The 25,717-nt window shown below is 42.3% G+C and overlaps 1 protein-coding gene across 2 annotated transcripts in view; it reads right to left on the bottom strand.

Moving 5' to 3' along the window:
• TRIO (trio Rho guanine nucleotide exchange factor) overlaps positions 1 to 25,403 on the bottom strand; it is a 258,035-nt gene extending 232,632 nt beyond the window's left edge. For both annotated transcript variants that reach the window (XM_054193055.1, XM_054193056.1), the window contains exon 1: positions 24,764 to 25,403. In XM_054193055.1, the coding sequence (XP_054049030.1) occupies positions 24,764 to 24,890 (127 nt within the window). In that variant the 5' untranslated portion in view covers positions 24,891 to 25,403. The remainder of the gene's footprint in view (positions 1 to 24,763) is intronic.
• Between the last annotated feature and the right edge of the window lie 314 nt (positions 25,404 to 25,717).

Genomic DNA, 25,717 nt, shown 5'->3' with positions numbered 1-25,717 from the left:
TCTTACATTGGGATGTTGTTTAATGCAGTATTTGATGCCTAAACTACAGTGCCTAAACATCTGATGTGGTAGTGGCCTCAGCTTAATTTACAAGCTAACTAAGTATTTTGGTCACCATATCTTCAAGGACATGCTCAATGTAGATAAAAGCATGGACACAGGGAGAAAGTATAAGAAAAGCAGATTAAATGCTCGGAATTAGTGGCAAAGGAAGAGAGAATGACACTGAAAACATTATACAACTATGTAAAGTTGCTATGTGTGCACATTTTCAACACAATCTGGTTCCACCTTCTCAAATAAGATAGAAAAACTAGAGAAAGTTCAGCAAGGAGCAACAGGGATAAATAAAATGAATGCTTTGGCACAAAAACTGGCTAGCCACAGTAAGACTCTTCAGCATGGAAAAGCTGAGGAACATGAGGAAGGTTTATAAATCATGAGTGGCTGGGACAGGGCAAAGTAATTATTTGCAAACTCTTCCAACACAAGAGATGGAGCTGTCAAACAAAACTAGAAGGCAGCAGGTTCAAAACAACACAAGGAGGCGGTGCCTCACACTATGCATAGTTAAAGCTACGAAATTGTCTACCACTGGATTTCCAAGATATAAAAGCATATACGAGCCCAAGGGGAAACTGAACAAGTTAGTAGAAAAGCAAAACTCTGCAGGTCACTGAAAATACAGAAATATCATTTTGCTTTGGAAGACCCAGTTGTATGCTGAGGCATCACAATGGAGAAGCTCCACAGAGGTTTACCCAATCCTTGTGGGGCATTTCCTGAGCATCTTGTTTGGTTAACAGCAGAGGTATATTTGGTTTGACCCTTAGGGACAATAGTTCTTCATGTTCCTGTAGCTTAAGACACTTCAAAAAAAATTTACAGACACGAATTTCAGCTGCTAGTAACAAGTTTGATAGTTAACAGCACCTGTTGGGATACCAGCCAAATGCAGTAACATGAAATAAGTAGTATTCTGTGATAACTTGTGTCCACAATTTATCATCTAAAATGAAAGGTGACCAAAATATTGCTTTAGTCATTTTACTACTATGTGGGAAACATGTTTGTGCTACAGTATTCAAGTTAGAAGAAAAATTGCTCCTCTCAATTGAGTGTTCATAATTAATATGAAAGCAATGTGTGGTCTTTTATCCATATGAACTTATTAGTTAAATAAGCAACTGGGGATAAGGGATACTTTTGAAAGGGACAACACTCAATTCTTGGCAATACGTAACAGAACTTACACCAGGGGAGAGGCAGAATTCAGCCTAACTGAGACGATGTTCCCACTGGAGCTCTCTATATTCCAGTAAAACCTCTTCTGAGGCCTCTTGCTTGGTACCAACATACAGGTCTGCTGAATTCAGTAGCTCTGCCACCAAGGGACTTCTACCCTTGCAGCACTGACTGCAAAACAGAGTGGTAGTGTAGGAAAGAGGCTGTATTAGGAGAGAAGAAAACTACCCCACAAATACTCCCTCTCTTTTTTTCTTTCTAGACACAGCTCCAAATATAGCAATTCTGACTCTGCAGGAAGCGTTTTCAATCATGCCTGAGAATTTTGATTTTACAAATGCTCTATTAACAGAGTCACACAAATGGCTACAACTCCTTACAAGTACGCATCAGAGGAGAGAAAAATGCACCAAAGTTTAGAACACCAGGGGCCACACAAGGAAGCCAGAATATACCGCAGGCTGAGGGTACCCTTTTGAGGCCACAGATTTTTTTTGATATCTAAGCAGACTTTAGAAATACTGTTTCACTTTCTCTGAACAAGGAGTTGCAGTAATAGACCGGGTGGGAGTCTGTTTTCTTCTGGAGACCCAGGCATGTTTATCCACACAAGCTGCTTTCCCTGAGACATCACAGACTGACTTCCAGTCGTAACCTTTTCACTTCCCTGAGGAGAGAAGAGGCAAAGACATGCCTGAAGTTCCCTGTCATGTCAAATTGTAACTGTGATATTAGATAACACACACAAAGTCCAGGTTGAGTTCTACAAACAAGTTTATGAAACCAACAGGTCAAGCTGTTAATGCAACCAAAGAAAGCAAAGGTAAATTGAATTCTTTCCTAAAACAAGATTTCCTCCCTCCCTTCATACATGTTCCTTCACACCTCTGATTCTGAGATGAAAAAATATGCCATTTTTAGTCCACAAAATCATTGGTAACACTGTCATCTTAAACATAATAAACATTCTTTTCACAAATGCTATTTAGTGATACTCACTTATCCACAATTCAAACTAAGTCTGTTAATACAAGTATTCATCAAGTACCCACTAGGCCACACCATCACTTCAGCTTCCCTCTCAAGAAACAACGCTGTACAACCAGATCTGCTCAGAGTTGACAGGTTAGGGTTAAAGTCCAGTAGGAAACAGATGGTTGCGTGTTGTTGATACATCAATGGCACCAAAAGAATTGCTAGAATACCAAGGTTTGCATCAACCTCCAGCAAAAATATGTCAATATTAAGGCACTAAACACAAGGCAGCAAGACACATATAACACAAATTTGAAAGAAGCAAATGAATTGCCAAGAATGTATATAATTCTGACTGGGCAGGCACTCTTATGGACAGTGCCAAAGACTTTGACAATTTCTAAAATTCAGCACTATGTCTTTTTTATATCAGAACTAAATAAACAACTTACACCTGGAGTTTTGAGACACTGCAGGACTTGTTTAGCATCATCACTTCAACCCTTCGAGATGAAATTAACTTTTTAAAAAAGTTTTTCTAGTTTCATGTGATAGTGTCAATTTACAACTCATGATAGATTAAAAAGTGAGGTGTCTCGCTTATCTGACAGAGCTTACCATCTCTTCAGACAAGTCTGCAAAAGCAAATGAACTCACTCTCAGTAGGTCTTCAGAAATCCAAATTTTCACCTTAGTCACCCCCTCCTGGGCAACGCAAACACACTCTGCAGCCAAAGGAACTGAGGTCTTGGAAGTTTTTTTTCAGTTGGCAGCAGCCCTTAAAGAGCCGGGATCTCAACAGATCCTTACTGCCAGCGGTGACCTTCACTAAGCCCTTCAGCACATCTTCATTAAGTACAAGGGCTCTACACCAGGATTTTTAATCAGAATTGATCAATGTTGCCTACGGCTTCCGACGTTATTTCTCTTCTGGTGTTACCCTGACATGTTCCTGCTCCAGAAGCCACCCACAGGGCAGACAAATGGGAGTGCTGGCACCTCCACTGAAGCACAACCTTTCAAACAGATAAGCCAGTAACATTTGGACTGAGATACAATGATGCTGCAATCAAGTATTTGAGATTTCAGAAAATATTCTTCTCAGATAACTCTACTAGAGATGAAAATTCTGGCAGGTGGGGCAAGGAAGTCAAATCTAGCTATCACAGCAAGGCTACGTGAGCTCTAAGTCTTAAACTGATGCTAGGCCAATTAGTAGCATTCAATGCCAATATTTATCTAAGCATTAGGAGCTAACAATTTATTCACATGAGAAGGGGCACAGTAAAAGGACAACATTACCTACTGGACAGAGTGAGACTTCTCCATCCTGTTGCAAAAGTACTTCAACTAATGATGAATTCTACAATAACATTTCAAAATTTTCAAAGGTATGACCAGTGCTCAATTACTGAAGACAATTTAGTTACTGAACTCCTTTCTGAATAAATAACTTTGGAGAAGCTTTTGGATGAGAAGGATTTCTCCAGCATATCTGCATCTGAGAGTCAGTTCACATGCCTGCTTCTGGTTGTTTTCTTCCTACAGCATTTCATTTGTTGCTTGGCTTTGAGCAGCTCGACAGAGAAACAACTCACCATTTCCAACAAACACAAGAGTGGAAAGTGTTATCTTCCCATCCACACCTTAACCGTGTTTTCTCTAGGACTGAATGTGTGGAGGAAGAAAACACCTTCCATCCCATGACATGAGGTAGAGAGGAACCTTGAATGCCTGTCCCTCTCTAGAGCATTAGTGACCAACTTGTGCTTTTTACGCATGCAGAGCTCTTCGAAGACTGAAGCACAAAGATTGAAGCACTGCATTAGGGTGATGCTGACAGGTAGTCTAAGTGTCTTGCCACAAAGAAAGCACAACTGCAACAGCTGCTGCACCACACGCAGCACCAAGCCCCTCATCTCACACCTGTAAACCTCAGCAGCCATCTCTTCCCTTCCTTCAGCTCTTCAAGTCCTTGCAGACCCAGGACAATTTTGGTATCGAGAAAGGTTAACTGCCCTTGCTGTGAAGCACGATCCACTTCTTTAGAGTGATCATTCAATTCACACAGTAAGTTAACTCTCTGTCACTACAAGGTCTTTTGTTACTTCATTAGAGCACCTGCTGACTTTCAGGACTTACCTGCTGGCCCTCTTCATCTGAGTCTACATTAGCTTGTCACACAGCACAAGAGAAGAGGGTCAGTACAGCAAAACTTTCGTGCAGAGGCCTCAACGGCCAAACTACATATTTTGCAGGAAGTTCTACTTTCAACTCTCTGTTGTCTGGTTCCATGCACTTAATATCTACTAGAGCATGTCTTCCAATTCAATTTCATCTGAAAGGAATCCTATTTGTGCACCTGAGATGCTCCACAATGGAGAGTAAAGAACTGTAAAATGGGACAATCAAGAGATGAGCTTCCAAAGCACACTTTGATCTGAACTAAATTGCTACTGGGAACAGCCATTAAAAGGCTCCAGATAGCCAAACAGATTATATGTAGTTCCAGGCCTACAGAATGCAGGGTAGAGTCATCTTTTTTCCCCCTACTTTCCATCCACTGAAGAAATTTTATTGCCATTAGATCATATCACTGAGATCCAAACAACCTGTACATACTTTAAAGTTTGGGCAGGTACAGGTATTGCATCTGTGGTTCATCTGATCTACTGAACAATATAGTTTGAAGCTAATATAAATTATGGTACTAAAAAAGTAGTTTTTCAGTGGCATAAATTATGGTACCCAAAGTAGTTTTTCAGTGGATGACGAAGCCAAGCACTGGAGCGAAGCAAGTCACCCAGTGACAGTGAGCCCCGCTGATCTGGAACAGCACAAATAGCTCAAGTCTATCTTGCAGTCCTCCAGTGGAGTAAGATGCCACTGACCTGAATAGCAAACAAAGTAAAACAGTTTTGAAAGCTTGCCTTTCCACTGCAGAAATGCAAATCTAAAAAAGCAAACAAATCCCGTATGTTAAAATAGATTGTTTTGTCTTCTCCTTACTATACTGTAATAGACAGTTTGTGCATGTACTACTGCAGTTATTTTTGGCAAAGGTCACATCAAAATGGCAATCTGATTCAGCTAGGGACTTCCTCAAATTGCAGGCACCTGGAAGTTGTTTTTATCTTCCAAGACTGGCATCTAGAATGTTCTTAACTTTAGAAACAGGCTACACAAATCTGAATTTTCATGCCACAGAAACAGAAAGGAAGCCACAATCTCTCTTATGAGAAAGCCACAACTGAAATAGTTCCCAAGGGAAAACTGTAATCATGAAGGTATTTTTCCCTCATTTTAATTTTCAATTTCAGCCAGCAAGAGCAGAACAAAATGGACATGTTAGACAAGGCCATTAAAAAGCCAGTCTCTTCTTTATGAAAACTTACCAGGTCAAGTTACATGCAGTGCTTTTCCTCATACTGAGACAAGTGTTTATTTCCCTTTTAATAGCCTTCATTCAGTTTACTTATTCTTTTTGTCACACACAGAGCTCCAGGCATTTCAGCAGCATGGTAAACCAGTGAATACCTTTAACTAAAATAGTCATCTGCATAACTGCATATAAGCTATTGCGATTTCGATGCAAGCCTTGCTGCTGCTGACAAAAGGTCAGAAATGGAATAAGCAAGAGTGGTTTCAGAGAGGCGCAGTTGCAGGATGACTTTGTAAAGGAAGACCCCAAAGTTATCTGTCCCTGTTAATTACCATTTGGGGACAGACATTGATTATCTGTGCAAACACAGAAAAGGACAGTGAAGCTTTTGAAAAGCAGCAGCGAGGCAAATAAGCAATTATTGATTTGTGTGTTTGCCAAACATTTTCACCCACTCATAACAAGGAGAGTTTAAGAGGATTCTCACTACATAGTTAGTAATAACAGAGACAGCCTCTCCAGCTCATAAAAGGGAAGTCAGAACATAAGCCAGATGCAGAACTCCAACAAACACTGATTCACAGCTCCAGTCACACTCAAAGTCACGTATGAAATGAGCAATTCAGCTATCCAATAAGCCAAGAAGGGGAAAGAGAGGGCAATTATGTCTCTGTTCAACAGAGCACCATTTAAAGTATTCCTTCTGATTCAGCACCAACCCTTGTGATCAGTATTCTTGGCCTACCATCAATGAATTTAATTATACAATTATTGAAAAAACGCAGCGCTCTCCCTTCCCTGCTTGCCCACAACCAGTCCAATACAAGTCACAGAAATTAGTCAGAGAGAACATGTAGAGTAGCTAACCTCCAATTTGACTTTTGAAGTTCAAGTCACAGAAACGCCTGGATATTAGCTCAAGCATTACTGAAAATTAGGTGTTTCCTTTAATTGAGCAAATGTAGCCTAATCTTCTATATTGACCGATACAATGTGAGAGACCACGTAAACTGCCACCAAGTTCCTTAACACCCATCGGTTACTTACCAGAGGTTCATCTGGGCTATTTAACTGACAGCTGTATGTTTGGATCCACGTTATCTAGAACAGTTTCTCCTGATTGCTAGGTCTTCCTCCACTGTTGAGCTCCCAAAGCCAAGTTGAGCTGAAGTTCCTTCCTAGTTTTGCCTTCTCTTAGCTCCACATGCAGCTGGTATGCTTTAACAGCTCTGCTAACAAATAGACTTGCTATCCCACAGCCAATGCCCGTTTAACTCTTTGTTGTTTGGGGTTTTTTTGCTACTTGAAACAGCTGCACCAGCAAATTAATACAGATACTATAGCAATAAGCACAAAGTTCCTACCATTCAAGCTGATAATAAGAGTATTTTAAAGACAATGTTCTTAAACAGGAAGGAATTCAATACAAAGGAAAGAACAGGGCCTTAGCCACGTTAAAACAATATTGTTCTACCATGGACTGACGCATTAGTCACTGGCTTTGGAATGAGATGCCCTCTTCCCTTTGTGCCAGCTTTGGGCTTTTTCCTCATACATTTGGGAGCTGGTGGAGGGGAGAGAGAGCACAAGGCGGCAGCAAGTAAGGAAGTTATGGCTCTCCTCTTACAACTTGTGCGATGTTCAACAGAAAATATTTATTTGCTTTTGTTGTTACAAAGTGAAAAAGAGAAGCAAGATTCAATACTCACAGTACTTTCTTTAACATAATAATGATGTGCTTCATTTTCAAAGCTGACCATTTCAGAAGGCTTTTGAAAGAGACAGTGTTCTTTCCAATACCCACGTGGCACTATCAGCCCCAAGTGGCAATTAATTTTGGATCCTGAATGATGCCCTAATGTTCCAAGTGTATCAGCTACGCATTAAGCAAAGGACCTCCTTCATCAAAGGACAGGAATTTAATTGAGGCTATATTCAGATATGTCTCTGAAAGCTTAGGGGAAAGGCAGAGATGTAGTAACTAAAAATGTTTTAAAGAACACACATATGACCTCTTTCTCCTCAGGAATTCAAGTTGTGTAGCCTACATTCAATTCTATTTCATCAACACACAGGAGCCAGTCAGACCAGTACTAAGCACCGCAGAGTCCGCCATACAGCCGCTGCTTCAGGAAAAGCTTTCACATCAGCCCAAAGAAGCAGGGCAACTGGCAAACAACCACAGATATCCAAAGACAGAAAAAGCGCAGTATTGTCAGACAGCAAGCCTCACCAAAACTTGACTAACCATTTCTAGCCTTAGAAACAACTACAACTTAAAAGTCAGACCAGAACACATTCACAGGGAGAACCACTGGCAGCACAAGGGGTGCAATAGTTTTTATTTTCGTGTTTTATATCTACGCTAGGCTATTGAAGACTTCCGTGATCCTGTTTAAACTGAGCACTATATTTGCTATAAATTACTACTTTCATACATTTGTTCCTTCTTATCAGTATGGCTCCTCTTTTACAGCACTTTTAAGTCTACTTTTTTCAACTGTGCATAAACATAAGCCTCTTTCTACCTGTCCTTCCATTCCACTAACCATTTTTTCCACTCCTACCTTTACAGGATGCCATCACAAGGTTTCCCTTAGGCAAGGCCAATTTTAAAGGAAAATATAAAATTACTCATTAATACATAGCTATCTTTATAAAACTTATGCTTTTAATTAAGAACCATTTTCAAGCTATAAGCCAATTAGTAATCTCACACATTTGGCTAACTGTCAATTTCCTCTACCAGCTTGAAATGTCACAGTACTGATTTTTATTTTATCTTTAAGACATGGACCAAAATATTTTTGATGGTCTCAGAACTCTGACCAAATAAGCCACAAAAGCAGGACACCAGATAGTAACACCATGCTTAGATTAAAATCGGTAAGCAAAATTTATGGGTTGTGGTTTGCTTGTTTCTTACGGCAATATATTCCTAATTTTAGACACTTGAATGTTGTTAACACTAGATAAACTGCACAGATAGCAACTACTGAAGTAGATGTTATTTGAAAAAATAACTCAACCACTCTCACTTTCTGTGTTAAACTAAAGCCAGTTATAAGCATTTTAAATATCACAGGGAATGACAATTCTAATTACATGCTGCAGAATTAGATCCAAGATTGCTGTCAAAGCAACATCTCAGAATACATTAACTATGAAATTACTGTTAGCCCAGGGAGTAAACTCAAGTTAGCTCTTTTTTCTTAACTCGGCTTCAGTTTTTCAGCTACATGAACTGCCCTTTTTGGAAACCTACCTTTACATTAATAATGTCAGCTTTTCCTTCAACATACTGTACTAGAAGGCAACAATCAAAATGAGGGCGATTTGGCAGCCTTTTTATAGGTTCAATACAAGGCAATTTATGCTTCACATTTCTCACTATTTCATCAAGAACAACTTTTGACCGCAAAGAAGAAAAAGTCCCTGGGAAGAAGTCAGCCTGAAATTAGTCACGGTTCCTTTTTATTCGAGAGCATACATTTGACGATGCAGGAGCTTTTGATCAGCCTCCTTACGCAGAGGAGACTGTCAGCAAAATAACCACCAACATTTCCAAATAGCTTTATTTTGCTACAGCTATGACATTTCTCTAATTGAAATATGTGATTAGTAATCTCATCTGAGCACAAGATGATTATTTAGAGATAAGGTTCAACAAATCTCTTGAGATCAGTACAGCCTCTTACACTCCTGCCTGATCAGAGACGAGAGCGAGGGGACTAACCACAAACCTCTTCATGGGCTGGGGTCCTCATGGAAGTAAGACCGTGTCAGTGACCTCCTGGAACAACTGAGCTGCTCTTTCCACAGAAACCCAAATAATGCGTTTCTACTGTGAATGGCAGGAATTTGAGGAAAAGCGGTGTGGAAAAAGGTAATTTTAAGGTAAAAACAGGTTAACTCGAGAAAGTTACTGTTATGTCATCAGTGCAAAACTAAGGAATTCTATGCAAGTTCCTTTCCTATTTCTTGCTTTTCTCTTCAGGGAATAAAGAGACATTAGATCTATCTAGGGTAGGGCCTATTAACAACTTGTCTCTCCGATTTCAGCACATCATCCTTGTAAAGCAAATATCAGCATGGTACATAAAAAAGCAACCCACCTCCCTGTTCCTTTCAAGGGTCAGTTCTCTTCGTGACCTCACCGCACTTAAAACTCCAAGTCTTCTGCATCAGACACCCATTATCTCCCTCTCATTCTTCTGCCTAGGCTCGTCCTTCTCATGCTCTGCTTTAAAACAAGAAAACCTTCCTTTTGGCCTTGAAATCAGTAGTTGCTTCAGGGAAACAGTACATTTTCTGTGAAATGGCCTGTGAAAATTCAGGCTGCCTTGCATCTATTAATCTGCCTGAGTACATCAGCAGAACTGTTAGTTCTGTTTCAGTATTACTATAAGACCTTAACCACAAAAGAGACAGCAGCTTTTGCAGTAGATAGAAATACTGGAAATCACCATGCTACTATAAGAAAACTGACCCTCACCCTGAATTTTGTCAGTTATCTTCTCCTTCCTCAATTTTCTCTTCCATCCTTCCTTCATCTTAGATATGCTCCTGCCTGCCCCTAGGCCAAGTATTGCTGCCTTCTCGAAGGCTGCATCTCACATCAGTGCCAAACTTGAATACATTTGGGCAGAATAAGATAACGACAAGATAACAACAGCAAAACTTATTCTCCAGAGCTCTACTTCAACTACCACATGCTCAACAATTCACAAAGAAGTCCTGCCTCACTGGTTCGAAATTGTTCAACTGGTCCCTAGTGCGAGCAACTGTTTTGCTCACTTCTCCCTCCCTTTCCCTACAATATCACAGCACGACAGAAACAAGAATTTTGACTTGGATCCTGGCCTTATTCTCAAATTTTCTTCAAAAGGAATGGATGCTTGGATGAAAAATGTGACATTTAGATAGAATGAATTCATTCTTGGTTTTAATGGGGATGGTAATACTGCCCTTACGCTGTGTGCTGTTCAAAAGCTAAGAGAACCAATCTCCAACAAGACGACCTGGAAACAAATGAATACTGAAATTTTATATATAACTGTAACATTTCCAGATGTTTGTCACCTTTGACATAAGAATCCACTGTGGAGACACGGGGTTATTTTGTCTCTGATAATTAGCTATCTTCCTAATCACCTTTCAAGAAGGAATGCACTTCATTGCATTAAGAGATTTAGTTTACTATGGAAACAGTTATTTCACATATTCACCCAATTTCTATTCCACAAAACAGCAGGAATGTGGCTTTTACACAACAACATAATTCTTTCCTACCCTGAGGAGAGGCACCCCTTCATCTCCATTTGGGTCCTTCCTCAGAGGTTACATGACAGCTCAGTTCAGAAAGCTTCTTATTAAAGCAGCAATTTCACCACTTGCATGCTTAATGCAGTTCATATAGATGGCAAAAAAATCCAAACCCAGTGTAGTAACTTAGGTCACTTATCAATATGTATTTCCGATCTAGTCCTTCAGTGTCATCTACTCTTCCACGGGGGTTTTGCACATGAAACCTAGCCTATTATGTTATGGAAAGCTTCCCTCACCTGAACACACTTTTGTCTTTCAGATCTTAATTTTATATAAGCTTATGAAAGGATAATTTAGCATTTGGTTCCTTTTTCCTCCTTGATATTTAACAATTTTTACATCTTGCTTCATTTAGTTTTTACTAGCATGGCAGAACCAGCACAATGCTCAAGTGACACAAATGAAACCCTAAGAAATTTAACAGTAGAGTATGCTCAGGTTGTTTGTTCAAAAAAAATCTCCAAATAAAGTACTTAATTCGTGTTTGAAGAGATGCTTTCCTCAACACATCTATGTAGCAAAGCAGCTTACACATCTGCCTTGCTTAATATTATATAGTGAATTAATGCATTTCTACTCCCAAAATAACTCTGATGTAACAGAGTCATCCAGGGCAGTCTGGTAAAACCAATGTCATCTACTGTCATCCACTAAGGCATTTAATGAAAACTTTACCTAAACACTAAACAATAACTTAACTGAGCTAGGACCAGGCTTGATCAAAGCTGCCACAAAAAGCACTCAAAAACTAGGTAATGCAGCATTAAGGCTGCCTGTGCAACCCTTATTTGTCAGTGTAGCACACATGCTGTAACCCTCAAACTACGCAGTGCTTTTCCATAGGACCCCCTACTTATCTCTGTACACATAATGGACCTCCTGTGGAGATGAACACTGATGCCTAGGGATTGAGCTTATTGTCTGTTGGACCTTGGGTCTTATTTATTGAGGAAAAGGGACAAAAGAAGGGATCACACAAGTGAGGGCAACAATTAAGTGAGTAAAAAGCCACTCTGGAAAAAGATGGCTATGCCTCCTCTAACACTCATCTATCCTGTGGCTAGGCAAGTCTCATTAAACTAGGAGAACCCAAACCAGCCAGTTTGGTAACCCACCTCTGAAGCTTTGTAGCTAGAACAGGAGCCAGAACACAAAGTATTAGCAAAGGAGGCAAGTGGGAGTGAGATTCCTACCCCAAGTGCTGAAAACACTGCACAAAGAAACAAATTAAAGCCTAGGATACTATGTTGGCTGCTCAAAACCACAAAAAACCTTCTTCTTATTCTCTGCTATATCAACACATTCAAAAGCTGCAACATATGCACAGAAGGGAACCAAGCTCAGGCAGTCCAGGCAACTTACAAGCTGACCATTAAATGCTCTGCCTTACTATCACAACGCATCCATTCTTACCTTCCCACCCTAAAACGCAGGGCTCTGCCACTTCCTTTTCACTGCCTCAAGGCCATCTACAACATTATGGAGAGCAGCACCTTCTTGCTCTTTGAACCCACTCTTGTTGCCACAGTGGACATGAACTGCAAGTCACGTCCTGCTCAGATTCTACGTCATGAACTTGCCTACAAGCAGAACCATCCCAGATGAAGTAGCTGCTCAGCTAACCAATTGGTCTTTCAAACGGCTGTTACGGCTTTAACTTTCTAACAGTGGGTTAACACAGTGGGGACAGCAACATGGACAAATCCACTTCAAAAGCATATGCTAGAAAAATGAGATTTTAAAAAATAGTGGTTCTCACACTTTGCTGTATAAAAATATATTCCATAAATACAAAGTTTAAATTGGCATGTTGGTATGTCCCCACAACTGTAGGTAGTCAAGTCATTTTGCTACAAACAGATAAATTCCTGCTTGGAACAAATACTATTTTAGTAATCAAAGACACCAAATTTGTTCAAAACAATCTTGCAAAAACATTCTCAGGCTCCTCTGGAAAACCAAACAAAAACAAAAGGCAAACAAGAGCACAACTATTTATATATCTGCCAAGCAAACATTCTACAGCAGACAATATAGTAAGAAAAGGTATCAGATATAAAAACTAATCCTCCCATCTTGGGGGGTGGAGGGGAAGACAATTACCGCTTGAAGTTAATCTAATCAATGCTACTATTTTTACCCATAATTTCCTCTTATATTTACTATATTTGCAAATACATCTATTTTAATAGCAATATTTGTTTTTTCGGACAAAGTCAAAGCATTAACTATATGTATTTCACCTCTCCAACACAAAGCTTAGAATTAGGCATAGCATCATGAGAGAACTGCTCTTCACTGGCAGCCAGCAAACACTAAACCACAGGGTTGCACTGGCCACGCTTCGTTGGACTGGAAAAGGCCAGTTTTTAGTTAGCAGTATTGTGTGGGTTACCCTCAGGTCCGCCGAAATCATATACTGTTGCTCCACGAAGAAAGAAAGAAAATTTGCTTATCTGGATTTTCATGGCACTATCATCGTCATCTAAGGACAGTAATCTAGAATACTCTTCCATATGAAGAGTTTTTCCAAATTTTAAACACTCTCACAGACTTTTTTTTTTCTTTACCAGAAAGGAAAGCTGATAGCTTCCAAACTGAGGTTTGTGGCAAAGCAGAAGGCAAACATTTTTGGACAACCAAACATCAATTCTTAAATGTTCAGGTTATCACGGCTTTTTACATACAGGTCAGACAGAGGAAAATTTACTGCTTCTTGAAGAAACTGGGGAAAAAAGATTTATTCCTCTTTTTTTAACCTCACAGATACTGGTTCTAATAACTACTAGCTTAAAAACTTCTGTTCAGTAGAGTCAGGAGATACCACTTCCACAGAGAAGCTCTCCAGAAAAAGAAACGAAAAACCCAAGACACAATCCACTTTTCCAGGGAGTTAAACTGTGCTATAACAATAATCATCAAGAGATGGTCAAACGTCTCAGTGCTGTCTATTTAAGGCACTGGAAAACCACTTCACAAGGCTTGACCCAAGTGTTTACCTGAAGTTGTCCACTATAAAGTTTAACTCAAAAAAAACCCCAAAAGTTTACACTACTCAGTTATGTAAGTCACAAAGGTTCAAATTTAGATTTATATTTAGTTCTTTAATTCCCACCCAGAGTTCAGCTCAGTAAACTGATCTATTTTTAGCTTTTGACTCTTTTGGACATTTCCTTCCTTCATCTGTGTAAATGCGTCACAGCTTCTCAAATGTTTCCCTTTGGGTAGGGAAGGATGCATCTGATTCCAAGCTTTAAAAAAAAAAAAAAGTTAACACACATACACACACACACTAGCTGAGTGGTTATTGTTGGCTGAGTTGTACCCTTGTTCCGAGTTAAGAATACGCAAATTTGACTCCAGTCCTCACATTGTACTACAAAAGACATTGCTCTTTCTGCACTGACAGGTAAGAGCATGTCATGGCTATCCTCCACCACTAGCCAAACCATATTTTATCACTTTCTTATAAGCAGGCTTGACTCAGCTCTGCTGCCTTGATAGTTCAATAGACAAACAGTAGAATTTTCCCATAATGGGAACAGAAATGAACTTCATGTTTTTAACTTTCCACTCAGCCACCAACGCAAAAAATTCAGTCCAGTGAATGCCCTTGTTTTCCTTCCAAAGACAGCCTTCCACTACATTTGGAGAAGCCGGTCTCTTATTTTTTATTTATTTATTTCATATAAAGCATTAACAAGCCAATCAACAAGTTACTAGTTAAGCCATTATGGCTGAGCTCATCTTTCCATCTGAAAAGGTGCCACTGTCCTAATAAATTCTAGTTTGGCTTGCCTTTGTTGTCCTTACAGAAGCCTGGCTCACATAATCCCCTGTCAGTTAAGCAATGCACAGCACAGATTTCCTCTTTGAACTTTGCAAGCCATGGCAAGTTCAAATCTAACAACTATCCTTAACTGCAGAAAATAAGTACTTGGGGCACACACAGTGTGACTTTAAGGGGTGCAAAGCAAGAGCATAAGCTACTGCTATAACTGAACCATTTCCATTCTTTTAGGACCAACACGATGTGCAATATGCAACCAAAATGGACTTGCTAACTAACATCAATAAAGCAAATAAATATATGAAGACAGGGATAAAAGCTTAGAGATTAAAGCTTTATTTAAAAAAAAAAAACCAACATGGCTGTTTGGTTTCTTTAGCAGAGAAATCATATCCTATTTTATTTCCCTACAGTAACAGACAGCAGGAGGCCTCTAAGGGTTTGACATCTTCTTAAGTCTGATCTTCACCGCTTTATGTACTATCAGCTTTTGCATAGAATAGGACAATCAAGGTAACTTATATTTTAATTCACCTTGATTTACTGACAGCTTTCTACCTTTTTTCTGTGTCTTCAGCGGTAGATATCTATTCCTCTAATTCCAAAGGAATTACGAAAGGCCAAGACATTTCAACCTTAGCCTAAATTTTTTAGAAGAGGGTGGAGTGTTTTTATGATCTCAGAAAATGATATCATCTTTGCACTTAGTGCTGCATAACCCAACATGTCCAAAAGTTAGTGGCATACTAAACATTTGGAAGGTGAAGAACGTACTACCTTAATGCTGGTAGAAAATTATATCCAGTAGTGTACAGCCAAGTCTACACAATGGGTATAGTAAAGTCCATTATGTAGAATAAGACGTTAGACAAGTAATATTTAGTATTTAAACACTCCATTTATTCTAACTCACTTCTTGGGATGTTCTTGATGTATTCTCCTGCTGTTCTTGATGTATCCTCCCTTTATCATCTGGGCCAAGTTTAAAGAAACATCACCTCATTCCATCCCAACATTTAACATCTGCTTGGGCTCTGAAAACAAGCAATCCCCAAGACTTCAACCTTCTTTTTTCAAGAAATCTCAGCAGTGACATTTCTCATTGTTTGATGGTCTCAAAGTTATTTACCAGCTACGTGACCATCTCAAAGCTTAGTGAGAAGCCTTTGACCAAGTGCCTTGACAAAGTATCTCGTAAGGCTGTAGGTTTCACTGATGCACAAAAACGCAGGAATTTAGCATAAAATCTAAAGGGGTTTTGCATTTTAATTCACTGGTTTATGCAAGAAGTGAGGTACGGACTACATAAAAACAAGGAGGTATTTAACATGTCCTTGTGAGCCCTACTGGCTGCAGTATATTTCCCTGTTCATTTTTAGCATTTGTGAAATCTCCAATGACCCCAGACCCTCAGCCTATAATTACTAAACGGTTACGTATGAAGCTAACCGCAAAAATCACTACTGGTTGTTTACACACTCTGCAGACACCTCACGAATAACTATTACTGCTCATACAAGCACCAAGACTACAAGGAAACATGAGTAATTAAGCTCTGTGTAGTTTCACAGACGACTAGAACACATCGAGATTACTCACAACAGCCCCATTTGGTGACTGCCGCCCAGAATACTTTCTACAACTTTTTGTTAAAGATTCATCGTGCAAACTCAGTTTTCTAAGCTACATGGAATATTTAGTTTGACAGTGTACACGTGCACATATATATCGCCATGCACACTGCTAAAGCAAACCTTCCTGCATCTCAGCCGCATGTTCTGACTGACAAGCTGATAACATTAACCTGACTCTTACACAGATTTGTAGGAATTGTCCAAGCATTCTGTTGAAATACTATACTATAAAACATACTGGACAAAGCAAACTACTGGCATATTTTGAGTGCTGGCAGCCCGCATTTTTCTTCCTAAAATTTACATCTTGCTGCTTTATCATCTTAGGCTCCGAGAGACAAAAAAACCCTGTAAAGGTTCCTTTTTCTACCATAATCACAAAACAGTAATAACCGATTTCAGTTCTTCAGTAAGGTCCAGTTTACAAAACATCACATTCAAAGTACCACCAAAATGCACAGTTCAGCACAGCTCAGAAGGAAAACCTGTGACATATTTACAGTGGTTTTTATTAACCAGTGCTTCTGCCACTTATGTATGGTAGTAACAGTGACTCAGGAAAAGAAACGAATTTGACTAAATTATCTGAGAAGACTCCACTCAACAACCTTGGAAAACAGCCTTATTTTTTAAACAAATGCACAAAGACAATGTGCAACCTCCTCTGTGCAACCACAAGAGGCTGGGATCAACGCTTCCAATTTCAGATGAGTTAGGGCATCTATTTGGCAAGGAAACCACTGGAAAGGGCTTTGTATCTTGAAAGCAGAGTATTGTCACTCAGACTGCTTGATGAAACATTGTGGACACAACTCATTTATGACCCTCCTCTTTGAATGTCAATATAACAACCTACTCTAGAGGCTGAAAATCGGATGCTTTAATGTACTGTAGTGTCTACTGCTAAAAGCACTTGAGTTGTTCCTTGTCATTTCAATTCCTCCTCCTCACTACTGGGTAAGTGATCTGTTTTCTCAAAACAGCAGTATCCTTCCTGAAAGAATATGACTCAGCTTTGCAGATCATCAGTATTACTTCACCAGTAGTCTACTTTTTTATTTCGCTGCACCAAGAAAAATGTTAAGTTACACAAAGATCCTTCTACAAATCAAGCAAATTTCTTTGTGAGAACAACGAAGTAGATGCAACCATTTTAATCACTAGATTTAAAATAGCATGCTATGACCTTCTTTTTTTTTATTTTTATTTTACCAGTAGCCTTTTTTTTTTTAGGATTATACTTGGTTCTCACTAACACGAAGCAGAAAAAATAGTTTCTTTTGTTCCCATTAAAATCACCACCCACTTTCAGAACATCCCTCAACCACCAGCGCATTTCCAAAGTTTCAGTGTCTTTCCCATTTTAACACTTTTGCTGACCACAGCTATTTCAGTGATCTCACCCCCTTCTTGAAGCTGCAGACCAAAATCACAGTGCAGTTTCACCCTATTAATAAACTGACCTAACAGTCTGCATCTAAACAGGCCCGTTTGTTGACACTAGAAATTTGTTTCAATTTTTAATTGAAAAAGTGTAGAGCAACATTAATATTTTCTCTTTGTATTGGGGTAGTGAAAGTCTTTCCAGTTTTTGTTCAGATTTTATTTACATAGAAAAGCTTTTGGAAGCCACTTGACAATTTCAGGTTGAAATTTCCTACCTTTTTCTGCTACGTTGCTGTGGGATTCATTTAATTGGAGAGAAACCACTTTGTTAAGAAATGTTTACTACCCACTTTGTCTACACAGTGACCAAGCTCCGCAATTAATGAAAGCCTCAACTGCACCAAGTCTCTTCCTACTTCTGTCAGCTCCTTTCTGAGCACATCAGCACTTCATGCCAACTCAAACGTACTCCTCTCAAGAATGGGCCTGGCTTTTCTCTAACTCCCATCTACCTTCCACTCCAAACATGCATTTAGTTTATCAACTGTCAGCTATCACAGATGTTACAAGTAACTATGTCCCCTCTTAGATATATTCATGACTTCTGCCTCTGACTCTTTCAAACACACCCTAACCTCTAACTTTTTCTATCCTTCCCTATCCCTAGAGAAGTCTGGCTGTTTCACATGAAGCTAAGTTGAAAAACAGCTGCTGCATTTCACACCGAAGCGCTCTGTCCTCATCTGCATTGTTCCAGGAAACGTCAATCCAACAACACTATTCCCAGAGTAACTCCTCCATTGTAACTCTATTGTTTCTGTAGTTATTTTTGTTCTGCATGCTGCACATCAGCAACTATCAAGTTGTGACATTTCTCTATGGTGGTTTTCAAAACGCCTTTTTTTTCCCCACGACTTTAAACCATCTTATTAAAATGGATGCTGCTGGAACTGGATTCAAAACTCTGCAAGAGGACCCACTTCTTTTTCAGACCAGGTTAATCAGTACTAATGACAGCAGCTCTAATGCAACCTTCTCACTGACTAAAGCAACTCAGAGGACAGAAAAGCAGACACAACATCTTAAGTTTTTTGTTATGTTTATATATTATTTTTTTAAATACAAATGCTGTTGTCGCTCTAAGCTGCATGAAAAAATGGCCAACTTGTTTCATCCTTCACATTCTCTGCATGCTCACTACTTCTTACAAACCCCAAAAGCACCTCAGCTCCTGACAGCCACAGGGCCAAGAATCAATACTTGCAGAGGACAGCATGGAAATACCATGTGGGGTACCACCAGTGCCGCCTGACAACACCTCACTTTTGGCTTCACTGTTAGATTACTTTTGTTAGACATTTGTCACTACTCTGTAGCTACTCCAACCACTACACAACCACAGCTCTGACTACCCTCTCTGTAAGTTACCTACTACATATCAGCAGGAGATGGATGAACCTTCTTAGAACAGCACTATCTTAACTTTACATGTTGTGTGTTCCGCTCCATAGACTTAAGCTGAAAACTGGGCTTCTTTTTCACATTTGATGCCTAATATGAAATGTTTTTCCTAAGATCTAAAAGCTAGCATGTTTTTTATTAGTAGTAATCATGAAAAAATTTGCTGCCTTTTAACGATATGCTTGCTTTTTCATTTCCCTATAGTACTTCCCCTTCTTTTCTCTTTCTTCCCCTCTTCCTAGGAGACTTTCTCTGCTACAGTAGCATTTTTAATGTCATCTACTACAGGCAGTCAACTTTCCCAGCCACTATCACACAGAACACTAATGTAAAGCGAGCAAGGCAACAGTATATCACAGAATCACAGAAACATCAGAGTTGGAAGGGACCTCTAGAGACCATCTAGTCCAACTCCCCTGCTAAAGCTGGATTGCCTAGAGCACGTCACTCAGGACTGCATCCAGGCGAGTCTTGAAAAATCTCCAGAGAAGGGGACTCCACAACCTCCCTGGGCAGCCTGTAAAACAATATGATCAAAAGAAGCAAAACATGGTCCTCCCTGTAAACTTGAAATAAGAAATTTCTGAATAACTCTTTTGGGTTTTATCTTTACAGTATTATTTGTTAAGTGATGTTCACAAAAACTAACCAAACCACACGATCATTATAAGAGAGAGAAAAAAAATAAAAATCATATTTTCATGATACTCATTAATACTTCCTATATGTTCTCAGCTACTCAAGCAATTATCTGCCTAGGCTGCTATAGGCAGACTTGGTTGAACTCAGATTGATCCAAGTCTTAAGTCACTAGTACTTGCAGAAGTTATCAACTACATGCCCATAATCACAATAGATTTCAGCATCCCATTTTGCTAAAATACTCACATGGACATCTAGGTACCTACATATACCTCAAAACAAGTTTTAAATTCTCTTATCATTACATTTACATTAAGAAGCATGTACGCAAGCAGGAAAAATTAAGTGTACAATGTTAGAACCAGGTGCTATTCAAAGCTATTCTGACTACTAGCCTGTTCTTAGGCTTCACCTCGGGAGAGGTGAAAGGCACATTGAACTCTCTACTTGGGACACCTTTCTCCTCCAGACCCACTTTCATCTTACAGACTTATTCCACCTCCTAAGAAAGAACTGCTGCCACCTGCATAGATTCATTTTTAGATGGAAAATCCTACCACCTTTTTGTTTTCCCAGATGAAGTGATGAAGAACAGATAACTAACAGTTATATTCAGATTTGACCTGGCTAAGCTTGGGTAGTTATTCACCCTAATGACAAGACTTCCAGGGCCTTTTGTTTTTCCTTTGTTTTGCCATTTCTGTCTCTCCAAAACGACCCTGCCCCTTGCTCAGTATGTAAGTTTTGCTCCTTCTGGAAACATTTCAAGTGTTCTAATAAACAGGTGGTAACAACACAAATCTCAATGGTTTTGAAAACTGTATTGTTTGTCCATACATGAATGAAGCTACTGCACAGTCTGCAGAAGCCACTCACATTGAATGTATCTTACAGGAAATACATCCATTTTCATCATAAAACTGTGAAGTTATCAGTTGATAACTTCAGGTTTTTTTCCACTGAGACTTATCAGAGTCATTTATAAAGTCACTTGCTATACTGACTAGTCAGGAGTTGACTGAAGTGCTTACAAGCCTTTTTCTCTGCATCCGTTGGTGTTCATAGATTTCTCCATCATCCCAGAAAGGTAAGTTTAATTACAAAATGTACTATCAATATCTCTTACTTAGATGAAAAAAGTTTTGTTCATTATGCTCAAAACCAAAATTCATTAACTTAATTTAGCAAAAATTCTTTGGTTTGGAGGTCACTGTTCTAATAGCATGATTTAAACTTAGACAGTCCTCATTCTTGCATCCTAAAGATGTCAGTTGACAGTCCCCTTCCTAAATTATTGAGGACTCAAAGCTGCAAAGATCAAGATTTAAGCAACAACAACAGAACAACCACCAAACAAAATCCTTATATGGTTATTGTCCTGTAAGCCATGACTTGATGACAGTCCCTCAAATTCAACTTCGCTCATGCTTGCCATTTTCAGCCCTTCAGACTACATAGGATTTTAAGTCGAAACTTGGAACACATTTTGAAAGTTTTATCTTAATACCTTTTCATACAGACTACATCCTGTACACTTCACATATGCATTAACATGCCTCCACAGAGCCACTTATACTCTGTGCCACTGGGTTTTCATACAGTAATAGTCCGTTTTTCCATAATTCTAAGAGACTTTATTAGTCGTCTCAAGTCACACCAGCGCACTTATTAAAAACGAAAAAAGGAACGCTTGTCTATACATCTTCAGCTCAAATCATGTCCCTTCTGTCAGTTTACATAGTCATCTCTAATCTCCAATTTACATATAGGACAGAAAGGCACTTCCTACAACCACTGTGTTTTCTCTGTCAAAATGTGATCACTGTGCTCGGCACTTAACTCTGTTTCTTAGCAGTTTTACTCTTAATCCTGCCACAAAGAAGGTGACAAATCTAACAAGGTGTTCTTGTCTTTTCCATTTCAAATAATGAGATTTAGATATCAAATAGATAACAAAGTAAGATGCCTCAATTTCTTCCAATTCCAATAAAGGGATTCCTCATTCAAATTCAAGACACACAATCTTTATGTTTTCATGCTACTACCTCACTTCCACTTCAGCTGCTTTCTTCACATTTCAATTGCAACTTATTTCCACAACAACTCAGAGTGAGTTTACATTTACATAACCAAAGTGAAAACTGAAAATGTACACATTTCAAGTGATGTGAACCTAGCTGCTGTTCAATATCCTAACAAAACATCTTCCAAATAACCACACTCCATTCTTCAGGCTACTTTAATTCTACTTCAGGCATAGTCTTACAAAAGGAGAGGAGGAAAGCCAATAACCCCACTGGCAGCTCAACTGACTAATTTAACTAACCTAAGATTAGAACTGATTGTTCAGGTGGGGCTTTTTTTGTTGGTGTTTTTTTTCCTCCTGGAAAACATTGTAACATTTTTACTCATTTTCTCTTTTAAGCAACAGCTACAGCTTTGCTGACATTCTCTGCAAGTGACAGGAAAAAGGAAGCATTTGTCATTGTAAATACTGCAAAGAGAAAAATATTTTGTCTGCTCCCACATACACCGAATGAAGTTTTTTGCTGTTCATTGATCACTGTGTCCATTGTGTTTCACTGAAAAAAAAAAATGTGCCTCCTGTTCAAACAAAGGGAAGCACCGGAGATCTCTTAATAGACCCTTTCCTTATAAATGAGTGGATCATATACAGAGGCAGAGTATAAAAAGCTCTTCCCAATACCAAACACCCACAAGAGATGCCAGAACATTTTCCAGTGTATGTCACAGCCCAGGCTGAACCAGATAACCTCCACATGTAAATACAGAAATGAGACTGCCAGTTGTTAAATATGCTCCAAGAGTTTTTTGATAAGCATTTGACATGTCCTTCTACTGCTTTAAGATTTTCGGTTGCTGCAAGACTGAGCTCAGTGCAGCTTCCCCTTTATTAGAAGTTATCAGTATCAGAAGTCATCACTGCACCACTTACGAGCTTATCAACTCTGTGTCATCCCTCTACCCACACACAAATGTGGAAGTTGACTATTAATACAGCTGGCAGGGTCTTCCAAAACTGGAAGATTACTACACACGTACCCATTTGTAACTACATTATGCAGACTGTAAGTCTACCGTTGTAATCTGTCATTTTGCTTTCAACGGGATTTTTCTTCCTGAGAATGACAAAGCTCAGTCCTTCTGCCAGGACGAAACCCACTAAGGCCAGCATCTTGACTCAACAAGGAGTTTCACACTCATTACTGTCATGTGAAAGAGGTTGCCTAGGGAGCATCAGGCCCTTCAGAGGGGACGCAGCCCCCTGTGTGGACCGTCTGTCCAAGCAGAGGCAGCTCTGAACCCTGCTTCGGGGATGCCTGCCGCAAATCACACCTCCTCCTTCACCCTCATTAAATCAAACACATTCAACAGCAAGCCCCGACCGCGAGCGGCACTGATTACGCCGTTTCCCACTTCCCTCGCGGACTTTCCTTAAAAAACCAATTAACACACCTTTTATTATTATTACTGCCAATTTCTGTTTTATTATTTTTCTTTTTTAAACGCACGAAATCGGCAATCCCCCTCATCTTTCCAGCCGTGAGTCTGCATTTTCCTTGCTTGCCGCTCCTTTTTTAGGCACCCAAAGGCAGCAAGTGCCCAGCCCTGCCCCAGCCGCCCCGCCCGGCAGCGATGGACGGGGTGCCCGGGGGGGTGCGGAGCCGCCGGCGGAGGGGAGCGGAGGGAGAGAAGGAGGGGAGGAGCCGCCACCGCCGCCGCTCGGGGGAGGGCAGCCGGCACCGGAGGGAAGGCTCAGCCGCCGCCGCCGCCGCCCAGGCTGCCCGCAGGGCTCTGTCCCCGCCGCCGGCGGTTCGTGCGGCCCCGGCAACCCTGCCCTCCCTCACCGTCCCCGCCGCCATTCCCCGGGGGACAACGTCTCGATGGCGGGGGGCAGCCGCCCGGTTGCGTGCCGAGGGTAAACACCGAGGGAGAAGGCGGCCTCCATTTTTTTAATTTTTTTTTTTTTTTTTTAATGCCGGCAGCCTGTCAACTGGCTCCCCCCACCCCTTCCCTTCCCGAGCCGCCGCACCGAGCCTAGCTTCCCAGCTCGGCAGCGCCCGACAGCCGCTGCCCCGCCTCAGCCGAGGCAGGGACGTCCCTTAACGTGGGCTTCGCTTTTTGTCTTTTCCCTTCCCGCTATCAACACCCCGCTGCCCTCTCCCACCCCCTGCCCTCGGCCGCCACCCAGCACCACGGCACCGGCGGAGCCCCAACCGGCGGCCTTTTATAGCGGTGTCATCCCCGCCCGCCTCCCCGGGGGGCCGCGGGCCAGCGCAGCCCGCTCCCCGCGGCTCCCCTTCCCCGCCCCTCCGACACCCAGGGCTGCCCGGACCCGCGGCGGCTCCTCCGCCCTCGTCCGCCGGCGGGACGTTTTCGGGGGGGGGAACACCATCCGCCCGGCCCCGGTTACGCGCCCGTTATCGGGCCGGCATGGCAGGGAGAGTCGCACCTGTCATCGGCGACACCGCCTCAGGGCAGCACCCGGCCCCGCACACGCGCCAGGCCGGGCCGGGCCGCCCGCCGCACCCGTTTTCACGCCGCGTATCTGCCGGCAAAGGGTGGCGTCCCGCCCGCGAGTTGCCGGGCCCAAGTGGAAGCCCCGCTGCCCCCCCGGGCAGGGGACGAGGGGGGCTCGGCTTTCTTCCCCGCTGCCACCCGGCCAGGCCGCCCCTACGCGGGCCGGGCCCCGCACTGCCGCCTCCCCGAGGAACGGGGCACTGCTGAGGCGGCCCCGCCGGCGACGGGAGCCACCTGACAAAGCCGGCTGGCTGCCCTCGCCCCCCTCTCCCAGCTCCGGGAGGAAGGCGCCGCTTCCCTCCACCTTTCGCCGCCGCGGCCTCGCCGCTGCCCCTTCCTCCCACACACACCCCGGCCCCGGGACGGGGCCGCACTCACCGGATCGGAAGAACGCCGCGATGTCCGCCGAGTCCTTGGCCGCCTCCTCGGCCCCTTCCCCCGCGCCGCTGCCAGCCGTGGTGGCGGCGGCGGCGGCGGCGGAGGTGGCGGTAGCGGCGCTGCTCATGGCTGCTGCGTGCGGCGGCGGCTCCTCCGGGCGAGACCCACCGCCAACCCCACCGCGGGTGCCGGCTTCACCTCCGGGCGGCAGCGGCCGTTAGGGCGGCAGCCGGAGCGGGCGAGCGATGCGGGGCGGCGGCAGCAGCAGCGGCGGGCGAGCGCAGGGACATGAAGGTATGTGCGGAATGGCAGCGCCGGGAGCGCCCACCCCCCGCAGCCACCTAGGAGGCGGCGTGTGCATGCAGGGAGTCGGGGCGGGCGGGCGGGCGGCAGCCGGAGCGCAGACAATCGCGGGAGGAGGAGGAGGAGGAGGGCGACGACGACGACGGCATGGGGAGGGCCAGCGGTCCGCGCAGCCGGTGGGCGGAGAAAGAAGGAACTCTTTCAGCCTTAATTTTTTTTCCCTTTTTCCTTTTTTTGGGTTGTATTTTTTTTTTTTTTTTCCGAGGGAGCGAGCCGGAGGAGCAGCAGCCGCGCTAGCCGCCGTGCTGCCGGTGGCCGCAGCCACCGTCGTCCTCCATCTTGCCTGGGAGGAGGAGGAGGGTGGGAAGGGGGAGCCGGGAAAGGAAGCGAGTCCCCGCCCGAGGAACAAGGGGGGAGCTCGGGAATCTCCGGCTGAGTCCGGCACCGCTCGGGATGGGGCGGGGCGCTCGCGCCGAGCCCGCTTCCCATTGGCTGGGGCGCCGGCGGGGGCGGGGCGCGGGCGTCCCTGGCGGCCGTTGCCCGGCGGCCGGCGGAGGCGCGGCCGCGGCCTGGGGGTTGTCGGTTTATTTATTTTTTAATATTATTATTATTATTATTTTTAACCGCTTCCGGCTGACTTTTGCCCTCACA

This window comes from Rissa tridactyla, chromosome 2 (genome assembly GCF_028500815.1).
Source record: "Rissa tridactyla isolate bRisTri1 chromosome 2, bRisTri1.patW.cur.20221130, whole genome shotgun sequence".
NCBI lineage: Eukaryota > Metazoa > Chordata > Aves > Charadriiformes > Laridae > Rissa > Rissa tridactyla.
The sequence above is the reverse complement of the archived record's forward strand: the minus strand, read 5'-3'. Positions and strand labels throughout refer to the sequence as shown.